Raw genomic sequence first — 27,202 nt, 5'->3', positions numbered from 1 at the left:
CACTTTATTAATCAAATGCAAATGAAAAGAACATAGGTAAGCTGTAATTAAGTTTTCTGTTGTCACTCCCTGTATGTCATTTGACATTTGGTTTCAAGTGAAAGGAACAATGCTTACCCCTGCTTCTCATTTTTAGGTTAGAAAAAATCATCTCTAGAATGCCTGTTAATATATGCCACAAAGTAAATCTTGTATTAGAGAACCCAGCTCGGTTCTCTGATGATGTGAGATTATTTTTAATTAAAATGTTGTCAGTGTTGAATGTCTATTACGTGATTTTTTTTCTTTTCTCCAGTGAAAAGGAGTTCATTGACCTCTTAATCTCCATGAAGACAATTTCTCTTCAGGTCAAGTGATATTGTGCTGAGAACTGAGTGAAGGAGATGGAGAATATTTTAGTATTCACACTCACAACATAAGTCAACTGAGGATAATTGCAGTCTTTTATTTCTGTGGGTCTTTATCCACATGCTCAAGTGAACAGTGGAAGTGTGTGTGTGTAGGAGGAATATTTATGATGAAAAAAGATGATGATAAGTCTAGGTATAGAAGCTCATTTTTAGTGTCGGTAACAGCGGAAGCTCCACTGTTCGTTTGATCATCTCACTTGTACAATCTTTCTGGCAGATTCATTAAAGTATAATGAAAATATGGGAAAGGTTTGCAGTCCTCATCATAATACTGCTCTAATAACAGCTGATAGGGAAGTAGGTTTATTTCTCATTCATTTCAGTAAAAATATGGTGGTTCTACCAAAGTACATCAGTTGATATTAGGTGTTGGTTTCTTCTGCTGTCTTTCCAGCTTGCTGTTTTCAACTTTGCCTATGCTACTGATATAACTCAGTTTCGACAGCTCCACCTAGATGATGTCCGCAGGTCCTTCTTCTTTGTATCCTTTTGCTGGTTGCTGCGTTCCAGGGAAAAGATGGGTTTGTTTCAAAAGGCCCCGCAATCAAAATTTGTAGCCTGGTAGCCACTGGAAACAGAAGCTGGTGAAGATGATTTGACTCATGTTGCTCAAAAGACAATGGTCTTGTACATTATGTGTTTTGATAACGTAGTAAAAAATTCAGTATGAACTGCACTGTTTCGGAATCTGGCTCCCTGGCCACTTTAAAAAGTTTGGTCTCATGACCGTTACAGTTGAGGTTAACTTTCTTCTAAGGAGTCCTGTTTTCAGTCTGGTTTTGTTTTATTACATTTTGGCTGAAGGGAACTCATTCGGCCTTCACAAATCAGTTGGAAAAGGTGATATTAAAGTTATTGTCATTTTCTCATTTTTAAAGTGTGGCAGTGTGATAGGAAGAAAATGTTAGGGGGCAGGCATTGGCCATGGCCAGACAGATGCGATAAGAAGGAAAGTTCCTGCGGACTCTTAGTGAAACGTGTTCCCAGAATCTAGGCTAGAATTATTTGTCACACGTGGTTTCTGCTGTTAGAAATGATACGGGCTTGGGAGGGAAGAGCTGTTTGTTCACTAACATAGCAGTTATTTTGCATTACTGTAACTGAAACTACAGCTGATTTCTTTTAATACTGTACCGACTTGATAACGTTGTCATTTTTCTCTTCCATCGTGGGACTGCAGTTAAATGAGTGGTATTTGGCAGCAAGGGTGATGGGTGTGTAAGTGGGAGAGAAATTATGAGCCAGTCTAGAACATACGAGTTTCTAGTGCATGTGGGTTATCATAGCTCAAGCTGGGGAGGGAGTTGTCTCAATACTGGTTCCTGCAAAAACAGGCTTTATAGTTCGCAGAATAACCAAATCTGAGAGGGTGGATCACAGTCGCAGAGTCTATGCTGTTGGAATTTGGGAGAACGCTGTTGGACATTGGGAACCTGCAGCAGAGGAAGTGTGACAGATAACTCATTAAGAAGGCAGTTCAGCACTAAGGAAGGAGGCAGAACAATTTGCTAGGTGTTCAACGTTTGTGTTTGCTTTGGAGTATACCTGAAAAGCAGCTGAGACACCTTGCAGTAAATTATCAACTTCGTTTGCAATTTTGCTATTTTAGCAAAACCTAAGCTAACTTTTAATAAAGCTGCTGCTCTCTGTCAGGTGCTGAAAATTAGCCAAAACAAAAATCAAACAATCCAATTCTATTTTTTTAAAGCTCCAGTGTAGTGCTACTTTAACACTTGGATGTAGCACTACTTTAATCTCCTCTTAATCTAAAACATTTGAAGGTATTTTGTTCAGCTCCTGAAAAAATACATAATCTGCAGGTCTCCTTTGCAGAGACCAGGTATGATACACCCCTGCTCAAAAGATGTTGTGGCTTTTTTAATTTAGGTGCTGTTTAATGTTTAGAAATGGTAGTGTTAGAAGAGAAACCTTTTCTGCTAGAGCAGTCACATTGCAACCATGACCCTGTGAGCTGTATATCTTAAGATTGTCTCAAGGTTCCTATATAGGGCCCAGAAGTCAGCATGTGCTGAGAGACCTTATAGCCTGGTCTTCCAGAAGAAGATTCAGATTGCTTATGCTTAGCATTTTGATTAGACTTATGTGCTACTGGTATTTTTTTGTTTTATTGCAGAACTGTTGTTATAAATCTTAACTGGCAGAACTGCGCTATGCTCTTAGACTGCTGTGTTACTAAACTTGAAATGATGTGATACTCTTGGGAAGCATAATTTCTTTAGTTATGCTGACCTAATCCTTCCAAAATATTGCGTGCAGAATCCCAACGACTCTGCTGAACAGTTGGTAGTAAATTGTTTATGCAGAGACTTAAATGATCCAGTGCAGGAGCTATAACAGGAGTGGAAGGACCAGAGGGAGCTCTGGCAACAGCACCCATTGTCACTGACTACCCTCTGCTTCATGCATAAAAGCAGTTAAAAACCATTCTTCTGCTGAAGAGGTGTGAGCTGTAATGGGCCCCAATGAGCTCAGGAGGTAGAAAAATATCTTTCATGGGCTCATGTAGCAGCCAGTGTTGTACCTATATGAAAAGGGTAGGGTGTATAAAAAAAACTTCCAGCTATACAGATACTGCCAGAGTCGCCCTCTCTCCCTCAAGTAAGGAAAAAAACTGGGAATCCCGTGTTGCAATGGATAGACTCAGCATAACCTTTGGACAACAAACCTATGGGAGGGATAGCACAGTAACCTTTAGTCTTGTTTCGTAGCCAACTACCTCTTCCACAGTCAATTCCTCAATAAAGCCATCTCTTTTGGTGTGCAGTACACATGCATATGTTATTACTTTCTGCAAAAGCATGTGTGTTTGAATGCACAGCGGGGATTGTGGTCCAAGGGCTGTTCCTGTCTTACTAGGTAGGGGACCAGAAAAAACAAGCTGCAGCTTTCTGGCAGGGGCCTCAAGACAGGCTCTAAATTCTCTACCCAGGCAGTCCCTGTCTTTTAAAATTGACGTAGTCATGTGTGAAATCTTGGGTAGAGCTAGGCAATACTTTGGATTTCTTAATGCAGCGTAAAGCTGTAATAATGGGTCAGCTTCTTGTAGTTTCATGATAGGATTTTGAAAGTAAATTGGAATGAAGGGGGGAAAATGCTCGTTTTGTTTTCTGCAGCCATTTCTGTGATGTGTTTTCCTTAAATACATCTAGGTTTTCTTCATAGTGACAGCCTTTTTTGGCACCGGAAACATAGCTTCTGTTAACAGGTAAATTTTATTCATTGATTTGAGACGCAGGGTACAAAAAATTCTTCCTGCAGTTGGTGTACTAAATATAAATTTGTTTAGCAAAATCAGGGCAGCAGAATTAAAGCAATAGTTAGTGGAATAATGATAACAATTTATTTCATTTCTGCTCTCTGTAACACGTTCCCTAAGAGCCTGAGCTTGTTGGTTACGAGGTCGTCTCAATTTCCATAAGAAGTTAGTGGCAGCATGAGCAGAGAGAGCTCAGCTGCTCACCAACCACATGGCAGCTCGAAAGACATGAGCAGAGAAAAATTGTAGAGAAAAAAGGGAGGTAGGCTGTCCTTGCTAATTTAATATTTGACCAAGAGAAGAGAAAGTTGGAAGCCTTGTTTAAAAATGTATATATGCACAGTGTGTTACAGGAGTAAGTAAATGCTCTGTTTTTTTAATGGAAAATTGCCATTTCAAGGATATGTTGTAATGTCTTTTTCATGTTTCTCTAGTTTTGATCCTGCTTCTGTCTATTGTTTCTTGACTGTGTTCAGTCCCTTTGTGATGGGAGGCTTGCTTTTGCTAAAGGTTAGTAATCTTACCTTAGTGAAATTTTCTCAAAGAACTGTTTAATAAATAACATATCACGTACATGGTTGTTACTTTGCAATTTACAAGAACATATATATGTATTTGAGCTTCATTACCCTTCTTAACCATGTGTGACGCTTTCAGCCTTTGTAGTGTTTCTAGAGACGGATCCTTCAGTTTCCCAAAAGAGAGAAGCTAAAGTACATGGAAGTATAATTTAACTGCATTAGATCAGTTTATTGTATTAAAATGGAAATTTTAAGTGTTGAAAAGACCTAAAGTATTTTAAAAATTATAAGCTTTCCCTATAGTATAATGTCTACAGAAACATTGAGGATAAATATATTTTATTAGCTCTATCTACATTGCATTAAGTACAGGCTTTGAATGCTCTACTGATTAGGTTGTCATTTTACAATGAACATTATTTTTTATATTTTTTAATAGTCTATCAAAGATTGGATTGCACTTCCTGTTTGCAGGCAAGGTGTGGGAGCTCTTTTCTAATATTTGAGTAAAGAATCTGCCAGAGGGGTAAAGAGGCAAACAGGAAGGGAGACATGGAATTTATGGGTTATTGCTCAAATAAGTGGTATTTCCTTCTTCTGCCTTTCTGCTGCTTCTGTCCCAGAGAAAGCAGACTTAAGTTACAGGCGTACTGCGTGTTGTACTGCAGGACATAAGTCAATAATGCAAACCCTCTGAATGCGAAAGAACGGGTTTTAGCAATGCATTTACACTACTAACTTAAGGATTACAAGTCAACTTTGGAAACAGCAAAAGGCAACATTCATGTTTCTAACTTGTTTGTTTGTTTTGTTCTTCATTTACTGAACTGCGTACATTTGCTTGTCTTGGCTTTGGAGGAGTAGTGTGATCCTTGCCTTACTGAATGCATTCTATATTCAGATTTTTTTTGTGGTTGAGATGAGATTGTCCTGTCATGCTTGGAGCTCTGCAGCCTGTCACATGAGATATTGGATCTGAATACTTCTGTCTTCTAGCCTTGTTGAAGCATTTATCACTAGTGCTAAAATGGATAAATGAAGTGAGGATCATTAACATGTTTTAATTATAGTTTTCCAGATTACCTCATGGCTTATTTCACTGCAGTTCAGCTATGACCATGGAAGGCGTTTTTTATTCATTTCCTAAATGTGCTTCCTGCAAAATGAGTTTCTACCCTTTCTTGCCAATATTTTATTTTTGTAACATACACATTCTGTGATAATTTCAAAGGCAGGAAAATGTTTCTACAACCTGCCAGGTTGTTTTGTAAATATGGCTATAAACCAAAATGTAGCTTGTGTTTTAAACAGGTTGTAATCCCATTTGTTCTGGTATCATGTGCTTTCGAAGCTGTTCAAGTCACAACACAACTGTCTTCTAAGAGGTACAGTAAATGCTATATTTCTGCATTAGTAAGGGTTGCAAATCTATTTTGCAAGATTTCAGAACTGGCAAATCACAATCTAAATTTAAAAAAAAGAACAGTAGATCACATTGTTACTTTTATTTGTTATTATGGTTTGGGTTTTTGTTCAGTGATTTTGCAAGCTCAGGAATTCTTTTCTTAGTGATAAATGAGTATATATGGAAGTGTTGGCCCTGTCTGAAACAATCAGATATTTAATATTCATTGTTGACAATACAGAGGAGGAGCACTTTTCCCCCATAATGTAGAAAAATGAGCAGAATTTAAAGTCTAATTTTTTGTTTTATACTGCATCTCTGTCTACAGTACAATATTTTAAAAATAACCCATTTATAGTGTAACCAATTTACAGCTTTGTAGCACTGACCTCACCACAAATAGCATTTAGAGAAAAAAAAAAAAAGGCTGTACGCCCTTCCATTGCAGTTCAATGCTTCTCAGGTGTGTTCAGTACTACATATTTTTTTGCAGTAGGACTAGATGGCTGCCAGTCCTTTCTCCATCTCTAAAGACTTTTCAGAGAGAGCGTGGGACGGGTGCACCACCTCACAGAATGCTGTATCCGGACTTGAACTACCCTCACTCTTTTCACTGTCTGAAGATTTTTATTGTTTGAACTGTTAGCCCTCCCTACCCCTTTCAGCGCACCCAGCGCACATGACTGAAACCTCTGCTCATCATGCGGGATGACGAATGGTGCTGAGGCGGAGGAGGTCCCTGTCAGCCACCTGGTTTTGAGTTTGTCACCATGGGATGTTGTGTGGGGTTGACTGAAAGTCTCGCTGGACAGTGGCAGGGGGACCGCAGGGCCTCTGTCCTGCAGATTGCTCAGCTGAGCAGGAGGAAGCTGCCCTCGCTCAGTGTGGTGCCCTCTGCCTTTCTGTTTGTTTTCATCCTGCCTGCGCCCTGCCTGTTGTCTCCTTATACAATGCCACCCGCTACTAACGAGGGACGTGGCAGCCCGAAATATGACTTCATGTCGGAAAGGAAGCGCAAGGCTGACTGTCCCTTTTACCTTCTCTGCTTTAGCTGTGTGTACAGCGTACTTGGGCTGTCCCTGGACCCCCAAGGAAGGATATTCGTCCTCCTCACTAAGGCTTTTACAGAAGCAGGGCTGCATTGAGGAACTGGGGCTGCTCAGAAGACTAGCTAGCGATTTACGTTTCTAGGGCTCAGGCATCACAAAGGTCAGAATTTCCTAACTTGTGAACACTTGCCTTGGCAGCACCAGTGATATTGCAAGCTTTTATGGAATGTGGATCTGAGTGTGTGAGAGGGGAAATGATATCAACTTCTTAAACCAGGGGACAGGAGTACATCTGTGCCGCTTTATGAGGCTGTGGTGATAACTCCAGCTGGTATTTGTACCAGCTTCATTTAGCTGTGCTCAGGTAACAACAGCAGTGATATACTGTCACAACGTCAGCCTGGGAACAAGGCAGAAACCACAAGATGTGCCCAGGACCCCTGGAAGGGTGGTGCTCTGATTGTCAGCGCATGAAGTCTGTGCTGCACTCTATTGCTCTTGCTGCCCCTGCTAGATAAATTAAGCCATCACAGAAGACAATCTTGTCTTTGTAGTGTATAAACATGCCCTGAAATTAGTGTTATCCTTCTGTTGTGAAAGGCTTCATGCAGTTCAGAAGGGCAAAAAGTAGATTTTTGTGATTTGGAGAAATTGCTCCTAAACTCCCCATTTACAGATTAAAGATTTTTTTTTTTTTTTATTTTGCTGTTCTTGGGGAGTGTTCTGTCAGAATATGTTATTGGAGCTTGCCTGTGAAAACAGCCCTCTAGTTGAGTGCCTCCTAGGCACTACAAGATGGCAACGTCCTATCTGAGTCATAGGTAAGTGGAGAGAAGGCTTTCAGTGCGTCTGAGATACAGTTGGTTTGGTGCGTCCTTATTTACTAATGAAGCATAGCTGACGTAGGCAATATCAGCAGCTTCCTCATCAGGAGGCATTGGTATGGGTGTTCCCCCAGTACATGCTCATGCAACACTGCAGCAGGATGTTTTCCCAAAAAAAGCTTCATGGATTTATGATGGTGATACTGATAAATTAACTGTATTCTAGTTAAAGAGTTTTCTGTTAATGGGTCAGCTGTTTGCAACATTGCTTCAGTGTCATTAACTTAGAAACTAGTTTTAACCAGTTATTGCAATTGCTTTCATGTAATTTAGGATTTACATAGTTTAATGAAAAGAAGATTAGGTTAACGGGGGAAAAAGTAGCTCTGCATGCTCCCTTCTGGTTCCTTTTTCTGGCCGCAGCCTACTTTCCAGAAGCAACCTCCTGCCTGACAGAGAGGCCCGTGGGTTTAGGAGCATGCCACCAAAACGCTGGGCATCCCCAGAGCAGCTTACGGGCACCCAGAGATCTGGAAGCAGGGCGAGCACCTCCTTTAGCAGCCTCCTACCCAGCAGGGTGGTTGTCAGGACACGACCCATCAGCTCAGGTATCTGTCTGCCTATGCCAAGCAGCTTTGCTCACTCTTGAGTCCATCTTGAAGCTTCTAAATCATGAGCTGCCTGCATCAGGAATAGGCAGGTGGTGTTTTAAGATGCTCTTGTTCTCCAAAAAATGACTCGTGTTAGGTTTCTCTGTTGCAAAATTGAAACTCTGTTAATGTGAAATGTCTTTTTCAAGCAGGGTGGGATTACAAATGCCAGATATCCTAGACATATATTTTAACTGCTCTCTAATGCATTGAAATGTATCTGAGTGATTGAAAGGCAAGTGCAGGAAATCATATCTTAGTTTGTTTATAGGGGTTTTAATAAGCTTTGTAACATCTGTGGCTATAAATAAAGGTTGATGGTCTGGTTTTTGTTGGTTTTTTTTTTTTCTTTGCAGCCTTTTCCTCATTGTTCTTGTGATTTCAGACATTATGGCTTTGGTAAGTTGTTGTTGCACATTCTCTTCAAATAAGATCAAGAAGCAGAGGGTTCTCCTAATTCCATCTAGAGAGGTCTGAATTTGTTTCAGACTTCAAAGTTTTTGTAACTAGGGCAGTGAATTGGATTGAAATCATAGCATAATTTAGAGATAACACTTCTCCAGTCACCGCTCTTTGAGTTTCATGTAATTGATGCTTCTGAAGAAGCAATATTCTCATAATAATAAGAGACAAAATTGAAGTAATAAGTTATCATTCTGAGTTTTTCATGTGCTTTCCAATCAAATTCCTAGGAAAAAATTTAAATAAGAATGTCAGTTTTAGCTGTGTGCAGGGTTTAGTTAATTTTTCAGGAATTTTGAACCTTTTACTCACCCTACCTTCCCTTGAAAAAGAGAGGAAAAGGAGAAATGCGTTATCCACCAGCTCTGTTAGAGTTGTCAGAATCCAGGTCAGCAACACCTGAAAAGACACTTTGTGCCCTTTGTAATCAGCTGTTAGGAAATGCTGTCTTCAGAAAGCTTGCGTCCACAACCCAAGCTAGCTAAAACAACCCAAAGCTGAACAATACCCCAACATAATTCTCACAGATTAAAAGTACATTTTCGTTGCCTCCTCAAACTGTCTTCAGCCCAGCAAGCAGGGCCACTGGGTATCACAAGGTAAACGGAAACCTTTTCAAAGCAGCAAGTAGAGTTGGTGTTCTCACTTTGTACATGCTGTTTTGGAGTAAGCATTCCTGATGTGATTTCCTTGTACAGTGTAATCTGTGGATCTCACCTGATAGGAAAAAGAGTGAGTAAAAAAACAAATAATGACGAATTTGCCTGTAGAGTGAGAAATGGAGAAGGTATAGTTTTGTGTAGTTTCAAATAAATCTGTGTGACTAATCTGATTTTTGATAACGTCCACAGGAAAAGGATTAAAATACCAATAAACCACACCGATAGCATTTCACTAATAAAATCAGTCTAACTAGACCAAAAGAAGAGTACAGGCATGTACTGGTGTGTAGCAAGCCCCAATATATCCAGGTCTTGTATCTCACGTATTCTCCTTTTTTGGTTTAACTATTTTTAAACAATTAGCAAATATGTACTTGGTGTACAAAACAAAATATTACCAAAGAGGTTTGCTATGCAGGAGCTGTGCGTATACCAAGAAATGAGAAAATTGGCAGAAAAAAAAAATGGAAGAGAACTGGTTTGTGGTCTTGAATCAGTGTGGCCACCAGCTAGAATTTGGGGGATTCACTAATAGGCAAGTGCTGTCTTCTCCCAACACTATTCCCATTTTACAGGTGGGGAACTGCCAGAGCTGCCCAAAGAAATTTGTTACGGAATTCTGTGAAACCAATATGCAGCCTTCTCTTTGGCACTAGGTGTTATTTGGGATTCCCGTTATTTCAAACAATAAGGTGGCTTGGCTTTTCTTATTGAAAAAGTTCTCTGCTGGTAATCTTCTGTTTCTTGCAAGCCCAGCCTGACAGAACTTAGTCCATCTTTAGCTGTTTGTGCTTGATACCATATTAAATCTATTCCTGGCTCCTAGACTATTCTTCACTTTGGTCCAAATAAGCATTCCAGGAAAGGTCTTGCCCTTGTTCTACTTGAAGAATTAGAAACTTGGAGTAAACAGCCTGAAAACATGGTTTTTAATTTTGTTTCAAATTGTGCAATGTTGAGGTACTAATCAAAGTTGTTTTATTTCCTAGCATTTTTTCTTTTTGGTTAAAGATTATGGAAGCTGGCTGGATATTGGAACAAGGTACAGTATTTTTTTGCCTCCATTGCATTTTTAAAAGGCTCATAGGTTAATATTGTTGTTTATCTACTCAGAACTCTTGTAATTTTTTCCAATTACTCTCCTTAATCAAATGCTTCAGTGAGATTCCCTGTACTTAAAATGCATGTGCACGCATGTGTGCACACATGTATACCTGTATATATATATCCCAAGCTAAAACTTGTGTCTTAAAATCTGTGCTGGAGCAACATGGAGTAAGTAATGAATCTAGCATGGCAAGAAATACAGCTAGTAGGATTTGTTTGGTTTCTAAAGAACAGTAATTACACAAAAAATATTTTAATTACTGTTTTGCATTTTAATTAGTTTTAATCACTGTTAAAATAACAATTTATCAAAATTGTTAATTGTCTTGAATCTAGTTAAGCCTCCACGTACAATCCCCTGTGAATTAATGAACCTTGTGCAAATATGTTGGTGGCTACCAAGACCCATGCATTTATCCTCCCCCTAGTTGGGGAAGAGTAAATCTGTGGCATTTAAACGTAGAAATCACAGCTAAAATGAGAGAATTTGCTTTGCGTTATGAGTTGTACTAGCCTCCACAGCATACATCATGGGGTACGTTTTCAACTGTGCAGTCTTATTTGTGAATAGTCCAGAAGTAACAAATGCAAGGAATACACATTTCGGATTTACCTTCCCTGAGTTGTGGAAATAGATAATATGCTGTAATAAGCTTAGTAGGGAATGTGTTGTTAATAATCCAGCCAATCTGGTCACTTGACACTGTTATTTAAACAGAAGTTGAATAGTGACCCATTGTTAATATTCTGTTTAGTCTACATTTACTCTCTGCTTTGCGGGGCCCCAATGTTCCTGCCGGCGCATGCATGCGTGTACACACGTGAGCACACGTATTCTACTTGTTTTCTTTGGAGATTCAAATTCCTGCTTGTAGCTACCTTTTGAAGGGTTCCTAATGGGAGGAGACACAGTTAGATCGAATGGTGGAAACAATGGTTTAACATCACACTTCCTTGCTATGGTCAGTTTATGATAAATCAGATGGCCTCATCCTTTGGTGTGAATTCCTATGGAGATTAATAAGGATATTAAAGACCTCAGAAAAGCTGTGTTCTGCTGGGCAAGAAGCTTTCTAATTGGGACTTAGGAAGGAAAAATATAAATTGTTACGTGTACCCCAAAACTTCCTTTCTGATATACGGTCTTCATAGCGTAGAGATTTACAATGGTGATAGATTGTTGGATCCATTTCAGCTGGAATTTTGCCTTATCCTGAAGAGTTTAGGGGAGCTCACTATGCACAACCATCATTCTGCCTCTCCGTGTGTGTGTTTTGAGCACTGAAGAAAGCCCTGAAAAAGTCCTTTCAAAAGAGTAATTTGTGGTTAATTTTTAATGTGGTAATGCATAACGCTCAGGCAGTCTTAAATTTACCATTACTTCACTTTTGAGTGCTTGACTTTGCCACCTGTGTTATTTTATTGTAGTCTCTTTATATATGTTTTATGTGTGTCTATGCACATAAGATAAAAATGCCTAGGTTGCATAAGAAGAGAGGTGAAGCCATAGACGCAGAGCTGAAGCGGTCCTTCTTTTACCTAGCATGAGCAATATTTTGGCGCCTGAATCTTCTCCTCTGAGCAGATTTCTAATGTGTGAGCCTCAAGCTTGGCAAAATTAGCAGGCAACAGGAGAAGATTTTTGTTTGTTTTGTTTATTCCTGAAAGGGAAGATGAGCTTCATGGGGTTTTGGGCAATTCCCAAAACCAGTGGGAGAGAGGTACTAACATGGCTCTTTCCTGTCCTCCTGCTACAATTGCAGTGACAGCTCTGTGGCATTCCCATTGCAGAGTTGTCTGTTGTTGCTTTGACAGCAAGGTCTGAAAATATCCCATCTCAGTTGACATTTTAAGTGTTGCCAAAATTTTCCCGAGAAGGCTGAGTCAGTTAAGGAAATGATGGTTCTATTTTTTTTCCCAGCTGTTTGTATCTCAACAAAACCTGTGTAGGATTTCATGGAACAAAGAATAGGAGCACCCTTAGGGACAGCTGCTCTCATCTTTTTCCCTTTTTTTTTTTTTTTTTTTTTTTTTTTTGTGGCACTGATAGGAAGAATGTGTGCACGTGCAATTACCAGGGTTTGTTTTATATTACTAGTTGTCACATCATTGAAGTCACAGGTGGAAAAGCAGCAACTTAATTGCCCAGTGAAGATTCATTCCTCTAACATCTGTCAGAGTCCAGTGGTATATGTGCTGCACCTGCAAAGCTTCTGATGTATATTTCCATACTCGTTCTTTTTTGCGGTGATAGCTTTCTATGGATTTTCTAATTCCCTCGCTTCAAAACTTTTGTGTGTCCTCTCTTAATAAGAATGTGCAAGTTCAGTAGTAAACCCTCATTAGGCAATACTTCTGTTTTTCAATACCAGTGCTCAGAAGTTCACTGCTTTTTTTTATGGTGATGCTTTGTTTCCTAGTGGATCTCTCTCATTATTTGGAAGTAAGGTTTGTTTGCTGAACTGACATATTTCCTTTTTTTTTAATTTCACCCCTAACTCCTGGCTTTTACATCTCATTCTACCATGCCTTAACGACATTACATGTCATTTTACCATGCCTCATATCTGCCTCAACAATGTGATGTCTTTATTTTCCTGGCTGAATTCACCATGCCACTTAAGTATTGTCTTTGAATGTAAAGAGATTTCTGCTTTTCCCGCTCTTCCGAATCATTAATGAAATGCTGAGCAACAACCGATCCAACATGCAGTCCTGTATTACCACATTCAGCAAATTATCAACGCGCCATTGATTCCTTCCTCTCAGTAAATTATCAATTACCATATATATTTATGATGTCTTAGAAAGTTTTCAAGCCCCTTTGCTTAATGGTCATGCCATAATCAATGTGAACTTGTTTTTCAGAGAGTGCTTTTCATTGTTTTGGTATAATAACGGGATAATAATCTTGCAGTGAATGCAGAACTCATAGCAGTGGCTTACACAAGCTTCTGAGGTCTGCTCACCTTACCCTCTACCTGTATATCTTGAGGTCACCCTAAATTGCATTGTATGCCCTAGAAGAGCACACCATTACATTTCATAAAAATAATAATGCAGTTTTCCTAGTATTTTTGATGTATCAGTGTGTAGTTCGTGATCATGAGAAGTTTGTTCTGACAGATTCTTTTATTTTTTAATAACAGACAAATGCTAGCTTTTTGGCTTCTTTGTCATTAAAATAATATCTCTATGACTTAAAAGGTATGTTTATCTATATCTATAGATCTTTAGGCCTGTCTATAGGTCTCTAAAGCCTACTGTATCTATACAGTATATGCAATTTGTAAATAGCTGTATATTCAGATAGTCAAGACAAACCCTAAAGCTTCTTTATATGACACTATTCTATAGTTTTATACAGACACATACTGTACTAATCTCTCCCTCTTTTTATAACAGTTGCTGAAAGATAAAGATACAACCTTAACTGTTCTGCAGTTTCAAAGTTCAGGGGACATAGATAAAGCACAGGAGACTGTGGTTTTTAGATTTTAGGATAACAGAATTGTTTTCAGGTTTGGGATGCTGGGGCTTGTAGGTCTGACTATTAAACCAAAGGTCTTGTAACTAGGAGGAAAAGTGTTTACCAACCACCAGTTTCTAAAACGGGAGCTAGGAGTGATGTGCTTTGTGATTTGTTTTGTGTGAAACAGAGGAGAGAGGGTGTGGGATCCCGGCTGGAAATGCAGTAGATTTAAAATTCAGAATCTAAATCTGGAATTTCAGTGTATGCTTAGGAACGGTCCCATGGTTCAAAGTAGCATGTCGTGTAGAATTAAGGTCCTTGGACTCTTCTGGAGAGTGCTCTTCCAAGTCCTTGCATGAGTTGTTTTTGTTTTACTTGTTTTATTTCTAGTTTTTTAATTGCTATGGTAACTTACTCCATCTTCCTGTCTTCCCAGCTTCTAATCAGGTCTGCCGTCTTAGGAATTAGCCTGTCTTGGGAGAAAGCCACGTTTTGGAGCAAGATTGATTCCCCTCCCCCCCTGCCCCGCCTCCTCATTTTTTACTGATCTTTGATTCTTCTTGCCTCTGATTAGTAATTCTCACCAATGTACACTGTTGCAAACAAAGCCAGGAGACGGTAGTACCTCTTATGTTCTCCTTTTGGTTCCTTGCCACCAAAACAGGTGTCTTCCTCCCTGATACAAAATTTCCCTAGCACCAGCTTTGCCTGTTGACCTTGATTTATACATAGGGCACTCACCTTTCCCTTGAACAGTGCTGCCTTGCCTTAGATCATCTGTGATCCCCTACACCAGCTACCTCTTCTCTACCGTTACCTATCCCTGCCCATCTCATCCTTTATAAGCATTGCCCCACTGTGCTACTCTCTTGTACCTGTTTAATGTCTCTTCTTCCTCCACATGGATCTAACTTGCCTGGAGCCTAGAATCTTGCTCCTTTTTCTTCTTAGCTCAAGTTTGACTTCTGATGGAGGAAGCTTGTTTTGAGAATTACCTGCTTCACTGTAACTACAGATCCAGCCAAGGGTGCAGTTCTGGGTTGTGTAGGGATCGAGATTTTGCCACTGCTGTTGTGGCATATACCTGGAAGAGTCTTGCTTTGTTTATTTGTTTAATTACAGCATTATTCCAGCCTGAGGACTAATTTACCAAGCAGAGCTGCCTGCAGGCACTGCAGCACCAGTTGCTGGTAGCCCCAGAGATGTTGGCTGTTTGTAATTATGTGACAAGTAGACTGAAATTGTTTTTAATTGTGCTCTATGGCATAATATATGTATTTCTTTACTCTGAACATCTGATGTTTTAATAATGCAGCATAACTATTCAGCCTTTTGCAGTATAGCAAGGGAGAAGTGTGTGCAGCACTCTTCTCTTTACAAAAGTATGGAGGACCCAGTCCCTCGACTGACAGGTAGCTAAGCACAGTTTGTGGAGACTTCTTTCCTTTGACAAAGCCCTTCTCTGTGCCCGCCAAAATCACTGATTAACACCCATATCTGGACAAGCTCCCTTTGGGGCGGACAGGCACTCAGATGCCTGTGTAAGGACCATGCTGATGGCAGCAAGTCGACGATCCTCTGGTAACTGTCTCAGGGTGTCTGTAGGAATAAAGGCAGGGTCTTCATTTGGCTTCTGATTTTCAGATTTCTCATTCAAGCTTTCTTTGAAAGCTAGAAGGAAAGTGGTGTTGTTACTTACATGAAAAACTGCAATTCTGATGCCGGGTGAGAAGGCAAGCTGAGGTGTTACCAGTAATGCATGAGATGTTAAGCTATCCAGCTATTTAGCAGGGTGGCTGTTCCTGTAAGAGCCACGCAAACTTCTGTACCTGTGGTGCTTACACAGTCCCCAGGGGCACGTTACGCCATGAAGATAACTGCAAGGAGGGTTTGACTTTCAGTTGTCAACGTGTCCTTTCCCACGGAGAACTGAAACTGAGCCTGTAACACACCCACGTGGACTTCCAAGGGCAGCTCTTGAGGGAGTTGTGATATCTTTGTTATTGTGCTGTGAACTACAAAGTCTGAAGTGCACCGACCAGGTGAAAATACGCTTTGCGCCTGACTTCACGCTCTCGCTGTGTCATCTTACACGTTCCCCACAGAAACAGAGCAGCAGTATAGCTCTTGTAGGCATGCTGTTCTGCTTAGCTAAAGCTGGAGGGGGGAGATGCCTATAGGAAAGGCATGTAGGAAAGATGGCTCCTTGAGTTGTTCACATTAGTGAATATTTTCAGTTGCGTGGTGTACAGGTGGGAGTTTACAGAGATGAAAGCTGCAGGCTGCTGGGGTGGATTATGTTTATTGAGGTCTGAGCCCAATTGTGCTGGTGGATTTTTGCAATTGATTTCTTAAAACTATGTGTTTTGAGCAAGGTATTTGTGAGAAGGTTTAGTCAGGCTCAACAGAAACAGAAAAATCTTGTAGCATGAGTCAGCTCCCTTTAAGTGTTCTCCACCCACTTTGTTCAGACCCCGGCTCCTTTGGTTGCTGGTAGCCTGGCTGTGGACGAGCTCCCACTCATTCGTGAACTTTTTGGATCACTTTTATTCTCTCACACTGCTTAGTGGCCCAGCTTTGTTAAGAGCTGGTGCTTCTCCACTTCACAGAGCTAAATTGCACTAGGCTGGTGCCAGGGCTGTCAGAGTCTCGGGGTCCTGAGGATTGATAGCGTTGGCATTATGAGCTTTACTGCTCTTCCGTGGCTAAACTCTCAAACTGAATGAGTCCTTTGGCAGAAATTCCAGGTCATTAAACTGGCAAGTGCTCCTTGCAATCCTTTTTTGTGACTAAACTCAGACTTCATTGTGTCTGAAGTTACCCAGCTCGTCCTAAAGAGCCATCTGCTTTGAAATAGTGGAGATGGGTGCATCAGGAGGTATGGGTACCTCTCATGTCTCAAGACCTGTATCTTCAGTAGTCCTAGGAAAAAAACAAACAGCTGCACTGAATGCATGATGGATACAGGTGCAGCAGTATTTCATCTGCAACTCTAGCCTGAAATGTCAGGCTGAAATTCTAATTTCTTAATGGCTAGTGGTTTACATTAACAGCAGCTTTATTCAGACATTGAACACAGGATGCTGAATATCCTCGGTCAAATCTCAGTCTGACCCGAAATAGCCCATCTGTAACACTAGTGAACATCAGGTAACAGAATTTGAGCAAGTGGAGAACAAGCTCTCTGCTTGTTATCCTTTTAATTGTTACTGACTTAAGGACTTCCTAACCCAGAAGCTGCCTCTTCATATTGTGTTTATTAGCCACTCTTGAAACCGTGTGTTACCACATCAGAGAAATCTGCAATTTTTAGAAATGTTGAGTGAAAAAGTAGTGGGGTTTTTTTTTCTTAAAGCTGCTCATCACCAGAATAGTGTTTTCTCTATAAAATTTCACTTCAGCTGACATAAGTATCTGAGCTGTCTTACTACCAAGGAATGTCTACCTGATGGCAAGTTCTCCCTAGATTCTGTGTTATCAGTTCACAGCAAACGGAAGTTTTGCAATGGTTTGTCACATGCGTTGAATTACCCACTTGAATGAAAAATAAACCCAGTACCTCTTTGTTGTGGTTTAACCCCAGCCAGCAACTAAGCACCACACAGCCGCTCGCTCACTCCCCGCCGGTGGGATGGGGGAGAGAATCGGAAGAGTAAAAGTGAGAAAACTCATGGGTTGAGATAAAGACAGTTTAATAGGTAAAGCAAAAGCCACGCGCAGAAGCAAAGCAAAGCAAGGAATTCATTCACTGCTTCCCATGGGCAGGCAGGTGTTCAGCCATCTCCAGGAAAGCAGGGCTCCATCACGCATAACGGTTACTCAGGAAGACAAACGCCATCACTCCGAACGTCCCCCCCTTCCTCCTTCTTCCCCCAGTTTATATACTGCACATGATGTCATATGGTATGGAATAGCCCTTGGGCCAGTCTGGGTCAGCCCCCCTGGCTGTGCCCCCTCCCAGCTTCTTATGCACCTGGCAGAGCACGAGAAGCTGAAAAGTCCTTGACTGGTGTAAACTCTACTCAGCAAGAACCAAAACATCAGTGCGTTATCAACATTATTCTCATACTAAATCCAAAACACAGCACTCTACCAGCTACTAAGAAGAAAATTAACTCTATCCCAGCTGAAACCAAGACACTCTTATTCTCTTGGTATATGCTCAGTTGTGTTTTCTGTTGTCCCCACCATTTTATTTTGTCATAGACTTTGGTTTTTACATGATAGTGCTGATATAATAGTTGTCTTCTGGGAGCAGCATATATAAAATGACATACTAGGCCAATAATTAGGCTTAGTTAAAAAGAAAAAAAAATATTCAGAGGGTTGTTTATGTCAGGGTTTTTTTACTCTGCAAATTTGTATTTCTCTCTCACTTCTTTTATCTGTCTCTTCCTTGCAGCATTAGCCACTATGTGCTGGTGATGTCGTTGACCATATTTATGATGCTGATGAATGGACTGGCCCAGCTGCTAACTACAAAGAGACTTGAACTTCCCAGAAGGACTAAACACCATTCCACATGATAAAGCGATAAATCTTCCTGCCTTGTTCACATCCGCAGGCTTCCTCTGAACCAACCTCCACCTCTGGAATGTAAATATATCTTAACGGACTAAAGTGCCAAAATCCCACCTGGGGATCAGAGTGCTCTGCTAATACAGGTTAAATGCTGTCCCGTGACTGGAATTTGCATTTGGAGATTGCCATTTAGACATCAATGGGCTTAAAAAAGCCTCAGCTTTATTATCCAAGCGTACGTATTTCTTGAAAATAAAAACAGTGACAAAGTCCTTTTTAAAAGAAATAGGCAACCATCTTTTGGGTTTTTTTTTTGGTTGTTATAACTTGTCTGCCAGCTGTTTGTCTCTCACATGCTCACTCTCATTAAGAGTCTGCAAAGTCCTAGCTTCGTTTCATGTCTCGCATGAGCGTCTCACAGACTAAAGCATAAATGAAATCCGTCTGGGCAGATCACCGATTTGTGTGTTGCCGATGCGGCGTACGCATTTGAATATCTCTGAAACTGGCTACGCTTTTTGCAAGCTGTGTCAATGTGCATGTGAGAATACGTTGAGGCAGGTTGACTGGTGTGCTGTGAGGCTGTTGCTGTAAGACAATAGCTTTTAGCTAACCTCGGTGTGAACTGCTGCCGCTGACCGTGCTCTCCTGCTGCCTCTTGTGCGTGGGTGAGCTGAGCAGTATGCCAGCGCAGGTAATTGATCCAAATGAAAGAATTGTAAAATAGCATTCAGACAGATCCTCTGGTCCAGCTTGCGATGGGGCGGGCAGGAAGGTTAGGGCTGGTTGTTTCAGTGGCAGCCCAGGGCCAGATCAGCATAAAGAGGTCATGAAGGTGCAGCTGGAGTTGGTGGGTTGCATAGGAGTGATGCCACACAGAGTTTTTTCCTTTCTTTCCTTGTTTTCCTTTCCACTTGTGTTCTGCTCCTGATTACAAGTGTCAGCCTGGGTAATGGCTGCACCGTGAATCAAACGCAGGGCCAAATCCCCTGGCTGTACACTGATTACAAGTGAGAGCAAAGACCCAGGGTGCTTAGAGGCTCTGCTGCTGTGGGTGCTCCTGAGGACCCAGTAACTGTAAATACATTGCGTGAGGCTTTGAGATAGACTTGTAACTTCATAGCCCTTTCAACAGCAATCATCAGCTTCCTTACCACTAGCCCACAGCTGATTAAGTAGCACAAACTACAGTACCCACCTTCAGGTCAATGCTTCATCACTCCCTGAAGTCATCTGTTGTGAGAATTAAACAAAAATTGTATCTCCTGAAGCAAAAATTGTATCTCCTGCTCAGCAGGAGGCTTGCACAGAGCTAGGTGTCCTGCCTTTGAAACAGCTGTTTCCATCTACACCATCAATAAAAGGGCTTTTGAAGCAGATCCCTTTGCACAATGAAGTGAGTGAGTGAAAGAAAAAACTTTCTTCTTTCTGTGCTATTGTATGATGGCATCACTAAAAATTGTGCTATTTATTGAACAAATATAAAATTATACATATTCCTTTTCCGAGTTAAGTAAAGGTGGCCCATCCACCTAGGTAAAGACTGGTAATTAATGTCTTTTGGTAGGATAGATGATGCGTCATGACTCTGAGCCCGTTAACGTCCCTACATACTATCAATACCCTCTAAAAAGCTTTTGTCATGCTTGTCCTTCTGCCTTTCGCCCTTGGCACTTCTGAGGGGTCCGGCTCCCACCTTAGATAGATAGAAAGAATAATTTATTTACAATTCATTAAGTAACACAATTAAAATTAATTCATTAAGATATTAAAATAGTCCGTGCTTGACTAGCAAATATATATACAATATCTACTGAAGAAAATAATGCCCAATTTGATAAATGATGAGCAACCTTTTGCTGTTGGGAGCTGGAGAGTCCTAATTCTGCTAATAACTCATAATTACCTTGGTACCATTTTCCACATGCTCCTAAAGGAAATCCTATGAATTTAATTATATTAGTATTTGTCAGTTCTTGAACTTGATCTTTAAGATGTTGAAATTTCTTGACTTTCTCTGCTGCTGCATCTGCCAAAGATGTTGATTTATTCTCATATCTAACTGTGATGTCGTCTTCTAGGGCCTGATCTCCTTTAACAAATACCAGGTCTGGCTTGTATAATTCATTTTGTTTATCTTTCAGCAGCGGCTCCTGGAATACTACCCATTCCTTCTTTTTGGCCTCATCTGCCAATAATTCATAGTTGATTATGTCTCTTAATCCTAGCATCCTGTACCACAGGGCAGTAACCGGTAATACATGAACAGGTCTCATTCTCTGCCTGACAGTGTCAGCATGATTTAATTTGAGTCTCTTGTCTGCCCCTTGCTAAAAAGTCTCTTGTGGGGTAGACATTAGCTCTTAGCTGTAAGGCCATGATAAGCTTTCTGTGAGGAATGCCTCTGTAAAATTCAAGCCAGTTGTTACTGATTTTATCCTTCTCAAAGCTGGAAATTCCACTGCCCTGGGATACCAGCCTGGTCCAATTCACAAATTCCTGTTTTTGTCAGTTACAGGGTCTTGGAAGGATGACTTTTGGAGTGGTATCTCCCATTCCGAGGCTGGTTCCTCTCTGCCTAATTCCTCTGATATCACCATAACTGCTCTCAGGTCCCAAATAGATGGAATTTTATCCTTATCCCCTCCTGCTGCAATCCACAGTCTTTCAAATTCTTTCTCAATACCTTCCTGCTGAACAACTGCTCTTACTGTCTCGTCTGAAGACTGCGCAATTCTGTGAGGTCTTTGAACCTGTACATGGGGATCAATCCTGAGAGTCTGGTAATACCTAAACCTTCATCCCAAGTGCTAGAATACAGGATGGCATCACAAGTACTTGCCAGAAAATGTAACCATTCCTTGATGGCTGCTCGAATTGCCAAATCGAGGGTTTCTAGGTACGTAGCTTTCACGTCAGCTTGGTCTGCCAAGTAGATCAATCGTGGAATAGTATATCCTTTAACGATGTCAGCTTTCTGAAATGGCTTCAATGAAGCCTTCTCAATCCGTTGTAACCATCCCTTCACTTTCTCCAGTACTGGTTTTGATATTCCAGTCCATGGGTCAATACATAAGCCTAAGTACTTTTCAGAGCTGCCAGGCTCAATCATATTGAGGAGAAATCATGTTAATCATCCATGAAGAACAGCATTGATCATATAAGGGTCTTTTGTTGGCTGGATGTAGAAGCTGTGGCACTTCTCCCCTTGTGTTTTGAGGCCAGTTAGTTCGCAAAAGACCTCCAAAATTTCAATATTTTTCTGCGTTCCTTCCCATGATCCACTCAACAGTACCAAGTTGTCCATGAAAGCTATAGTAGTTATATTTTTCAAACAGTGTTGGAATCTGCTTCCTTCCTCCTCCAACTTGCATAGTAGGGAGTCCACAGATAAGTTTAATAAAATTGGGGATGTTGGATCACCCTCTTTTACACCAATCCGAATCTCAATGGGATCCGACTGTTCGTTCTTCAGGTCAATATGAGTACTGAGGTTATGACACAAGTTTGTAATCAGGGCAATACTATCGTTGTCCACGCCCTTCTGTTTAAGAGCCGAAATGATGTGAAAATGGCTTACGGTGTCAAAGGCTTTCACTTAAATCAAAGATTTCATAGAATCATTAAGGTTGGAAAAGACCCTTAAGAACATCGAGTCCAACCGTTAATCTAGCACTGCCAAGTCCACCACTAAACCATGTCCCTAAGCACCACCTCTACCCATCTTTTAAATACCTCCAGGGATGGGGACTCAACCACTTCCCCGGGCAGCCTGTTCCAGTGCCTGACTACCCTTTCAGTGAAGAAGTTTTTCCTAATATCCAACCTGAACTTCCCCTGGTGCAGCTTGAGGCCGTTTCCTTTTGTCCTATCCCTTGTTACTAGGGAGAAGAGACCGACCCCCACCTCGCTACAGCCTCCTTGCAGGCAGTTGTAGAGAGCAATAAGGTCTCCCCTCAGCCTCCTCTTCTCCAGACTAAACAACCCCAGCTCCCTCAGCCGCTCCTCATAACGCTTGTGCTCCAAACCCTTCACCAACTTCATTGCCCTCCTCTGGACATGCTCCAGCACCCCAATGTCCTTCTTGTAGTGAGGGGCCCAAAACTGAACACAGTACTCGAGGTGCGGCCTCACCAGTGCCGAGTACAGGGGCACTATCACCTCCCTAGTCCTGCTGGCCACACTATTCCTGATACAAGCCAGGATGCCATTGGCCCTTTTGGCCACCTGAGCATACTGCTGGCTCATGGTCAGGCGGCTGTCAACCAACACCCCCAGGTCCTTTTCTGCCAGGCAGCTCTCCAGCCGCTCCTCCCCCAGCCTGTAGCGTTGCATGGGGTTGTTGTGACCCAAGTGCAGGACTTGCCACTGAGCCTTGTTGAACCTTATACAGTTGGCCCCGGCCCAACGATCCAGCCTGTCCAGGTCCCTCTGTAGGGCCTTCCCACCTTCCAGCAGATCGACACTCCCACCCAACTTGGTGTCATCTGCAAACTTACTGAGGGTGCACTCAATCCCGTCATCCAGATCATCGATGAAGATATTGAACAGGACCGGCCCCAACACTGATCCCTGGGGAACACCACTCGTGACTGGCTGCCAACTGGATTTGACTCCGTTCACCAAATTTTGATATTAACACAGTCCGACATTCTCTTACCATATCCGGTACAATACCAGATACCAACCATAGATTGAAAAGTTCCATTAATTGGGTATAGTGAGGATCTATCTTGATAAGATCTCTCAAACTAAGCCCATCTGGTCCTGTGTTCTTACTTATCTCCTTGATGTTTTTAGAGATCTCTTTTGCTGTGATGATGGCTTTGAATGCTGAGTTTTCTGCCTGACCAATAGTTCTGAGGGCATCTAGGCCCTTGATTGTTCCCGGCCATTCCCATCTGAACTTGAACACCTTGTGTACCTTGTCCAGTGCGATACTGCACCTCAGGGAGTCTACATCATCCAGGTTGATACCAGCAAGTTTCCCTCTATCCAGGTAAAACAGCCGCTGGAATCGTAGGAATTGCCCCTGCTTCTTGGCCCTCTTCTTCATCCAGTCCTTTGGTGGTTGAGAAAGAGCAGCCCTGCAGGCCATTTGGTGCTTCTGACCTTGGCTTGCTTTCAACTCAGTGGACTTCCTAAACAGGCATGAATCAACCGCCCCATCTATCAATATTGATGGATCTTCCTTCCCTTCGATCACCTTTCAAAAGAATGGGCAGCTTTTTTGATATCAGCCAGTCAGAAATCACTCTTCGATAGTGGGACCTCAGTCCACCTTCTACATGCAATCCAATGTCCACAGGGTGTTCTCCCTCTTCTTCTAGATGTTCCCTCCATTCTCGGTCTTTTTCCCTTCTTTTCACAGGACTCTTATGAAGTCCTCTTCTCTTATCACTTAACTGTTTAGTTGTTTTCAAAGAATCATAGAACCATACAATCGTTTTCGATGGAATATGTTCCGCAATCAACTTGTTGATGTTCTTACACCCCTCATACTGCTTATCCAACTTCCTCATCAGCTCTACCTCTTCCTCCATCCAGCACTGCCAGTGTACGCTTGTGCCACACTCCCAACTTGCAGCCAGGCCTTCCGATCTGGGAACTGATACATATGGTACGTGGTGCTGGCAGCCAAGGCTAGACATTCGTCATGAGGGCTGCTCCAATACCCTTTCCAGCCATCTGGCTGGCATTTGGCTGTGGTCACGTGTCTGTTTAACGCTCTGGAAACGAGTCATCCCTCCGCAGGAAGTTTGGCTGGGCAAAACCAGTCACATACCTCCATCTGCTTGTTGAGTGCTAGAAAAATATCGTATCATGGGCCTACAGTCATCCATGCAGCTTTGGAGTGCCTCTTGAGAGCGTCTGAGCACTAGAGAGGGAGTAATTTTTGTACTAGGTACATGGTCCTACCGGGCATGTTTCTAGCACAGCTGGCCTCAGTCACAGAAGATATTTCATATTTGTTACAGACCATACCTATGCATGCCGGAAGGTGGGCATGTGCCCACTGCTGGTAGTCGTACCATACAGCCAAGGCAAGGAGCAACCATGAGCAACTGGAAAGTTGCTGCCACAGCAAAGACTATGTGTAGTCATGGGAATCTGCCGCGCCTGTTCTCCCTAGATCCAGTGAGTCTCTGCTATGGAGAGCTATCGCCACCTCAGCCCCAGTCTACAAGGTGGACTGTATCAGTGCAGGGTACAGTATCATCAGCTTTATGTGACCTAACTGATGTCTTGAGACCTCTGCCTACAGCACTGTCATTTCAGTACACACAGCTGTAGGCAGCTGTACCATTGAGCATCCCAGCCTCCATTGCTGGAGGGATTTCTTTGCAAAACTACTGTTTGTACAGCAAATTCACTGATGGGAGCAGCTGAACAGCTGGCGTTTGTGTGATGGGAAGGAATTGACTGAAAAAGCAGGAAGGTGGGACCCACAAGGCTGCCACCCTGAAGGCACATCTTCTGCAAGCATGTCAAAATTGCTTGTTATCTATGACAAGACCAAGCGGATGTCCTACCTACCAAGTGAAAACACTAGAGGTACATACTGTCTGGTGCTGCAGGCTCCCTGGGAGAATGCACAGGAGCTCAGGCCTGATGTCTTTTCTTACCACAGTGGGCTAGTAATAAAACAGTGTCTCACCCCATTGCATCTGGTGCTGCTCATCTATGGTAGTAGGAATAATCCATATACTCTGGTATGCAGGCAAGTGGAAACGAATGTCTGTCCAAAGTATGACCTACATCAAATACTCTTTCTGCTTATGGCTTCCATAGGGTCTCTTTCCACAAAGTAGGTTTTGTTTTTTACATCCATTCTTGTAAGAGCAGAAAGGGGGCAATGAGCAACATTTGCAACGCACGCATTGGTTTTTCCCTAGTGCTGCTCTGCAGGGGTCTGTTCTTGTTTGCCATTTGCTCTGGTTGGGCCATAGTGGTAGCAACCTTAGCTGACTTTTCCCTTTCCCCTGCTGGTCCCTTGCATCTCTGTGCCATTTGTGAATTCCATTTCTAGCTGAGTCCGCGGGAGAGCTGGAGAGCAGCTCTCGTGGAGAGGCAGGATTGGCTGTGCTATTCCTGTGTCTCCCCAGGGGAGGCTCTTGCCAGAGTCTTGGCCTGCACTTTTGGGTTTACGCCAGCACAGGGAGGTGTCAAAAATTCTGCCACTCAGCTACTTTACACAGCCCCATGGGGCGTGTGACAAAGTTGAGTCTTCCCTCCCATGGATGCGCGTTCCTCTCCTTTCCAGAAACAAATGTCATCAGCAATAATAAGTCCTCCCCAACCTTAGGAGCTAAGGTAGGGAATAAAATTTTGTACTCAGCTGAGTTTAAGCTTTCTTTTCCTCTACTTGTGGGTCTTTGAGCATCATCCCTCTTCATGGGCCCCAGACAGGACTTGGGCCACAGAAAGGGGGGCTCTGATCCAGCACAGCCTTGCAGGCCAGTGCAGTATCACCCAGCCCCTGTGCTTTTTGCTAAGCGCACAACGGCAGAAGTACCCTGAGCCCTCCTGCCTGCCTTTTTTCACCTGCAGCAGAGTTGGAGACTCTCTGACTCCTAGAGCAGGTGAGACTCCAGGTAGTGAAAACCTCAGGCAGGGAAAGGCAGGTAGATTGACATTATTTATGCCTGGGGCTGCACAATTTTTTTTAACTATACTCCTAGTATAAAAACCTCTGCAAAGCTTATATCTTCTTGCTTTCAGAGCCATGGACCCCTGAAGAGCTAACCATAAACCTGTAGTGCCCATCAGGTGGTGTGATGCAAGAGAAGCTGTGCTGAGGAGCAGCTGATACAAAGATCTTGTAATCTTCAGTGCAGGAACTGTTCTCTGCTGTTGTGTTATCAAGGCTGTACGCAGCAGCCTTTTGATATCCGTCCAGGGAGTGAGTTGTTTCTTCAGAGATGATGAAGCTTAGATTGTATCAAGACCTCTTATGACTCAAACTAAATGACTTCCCCTTCCCCCTCACAGAGCAAACCAGATTTTACAAGCTTTGGCAATTTCGATGTGTGCCGTGGCTGTTAGTTGTAATGCTGCTACAGCCTTCACATTCCTGAATGAGAACAAAGACGTGAATGAACGTTCATGGTCTTACCTAAACCTTGCTCTCTAGCATCGCCCTTGAACTGTGGTGTCTGGTTTGGCCAAGCCACGATACAAATGTCATTTCAGCTCCTACCACCCCAGCTAATCCGTAAGGGTGTGACGCTCATCACTTTTCAAAATTGTCCGAATGAATCCTGCAGTCCCTTTTCCTGTGTCTTTGGGGTGGTGAGGGTACTTCTCCTAGGTGCCTTTGGCAAAGAGGATGAGAGCATGGAGGGTGCCAGGCTTGCTGCTGCATCCTGATAGATGTGGGGTGCTGTGAGCATGAGCCAGCTGGAGAGAATATTTTGGGGAGCTCCAGTTGTGGTGGGGAAGGGAGAACATCTCTGTCTTGCACCTGCTCTGGGGTGTGCTCTGTGTCACAGTGGTGGGGCAGCTCCAGGTGCCCCCTTCTCCATCATCACATGGCTTCATCCAGCCTGAAGGCAAGAAACTTTGGTTTTCTTCTCCTCTGCGTTGTCTTTGGGCAGCTGCTTTGTGAGCTGCCGTGGCCGGGGATGGTTTGGGAACCTATCTTGCACTGCTGCCACGTGAGTGGGACAGCCCCAGATCAGCCCTGGTCGTCAGTGAGACAGGGCGCGTGCTGAGCTGGAACTGACCGTCACAGCAGCTGGTGGTCACCAAATTATTTACAACTTTCTCCTCAACTAGTCTCACCTGGACTGGTTAATAAGGACGTGTGGGGTCGAATCCAGTTCATCGGCTTAAAGAGGCT

General features: G+C 42.4%; 1 protein-coding gene across 7 annotated transcripts in view; it reads left to right on the top strand.

The window, feature by feature from the left end:
* Positions 1–18,579, top strand: part of PIGN (phosphatidylinositol glycan anchor biosynthesis class N) — a 111,377-nt gene extending 92,798 nt beyond the window's left edge. For 5 of the 7 annotated variants that reach the window (XM_082320807.1, XM_082320806.1, XM_082320805.1 and 2 more), the window contains 7 exons: positions 805–891; positions 3,581–3,636; positions 4,122–4,197; positions 5,520–5,593; positions 8,493–8,535; positions 10,250–10,302; positions 18,242–18,579. In XM_082320807.1, the coding sequence (XP_082176933.1) occupies positions 805–891; positions 3,581–3,636; positions 4,122–4,197; positions 5,520–5,593; positions 8,493–8,535; positions 10,250–10,302; positions 18,242–18,365 (513 nt within the window). In that variant the 3' untranslated portion in view covers positions 18,366–18,579. Of the gene's footprint in view, positions 1–804; positions 892–3,580; positions 3,637–4,121; positions 4,198–5,503; positions 5,594–8,492; positions 8,536–10,249; positions 10,303–18,241 lie in introns of those variants that run through there. The other 2 variants (XM_082320808.1, XM_082320809.1) reach the window with 2 other exon arrangements.
* The last annotated feature ends 8,623 nt before the right edge of the window (positions 18,580–27,202 follow it).

Source organism: Platalea leucorodia (genome assembly GCF_965183815.1).
Source record: "Platalea leucorodia genome assembly, chromosome: 1".
Classification (NCBI taxonomy): Eukaryota; Metazoa; Chordata; class Aves; order Pelecaniformes; family Threskiornithidae; genus Platalea; species Platalea leucorodia.
Note: the sequence above shows the minus strand (reverse complement) of the source record. Positions and strands in the feature narration are given on the sequence as shown.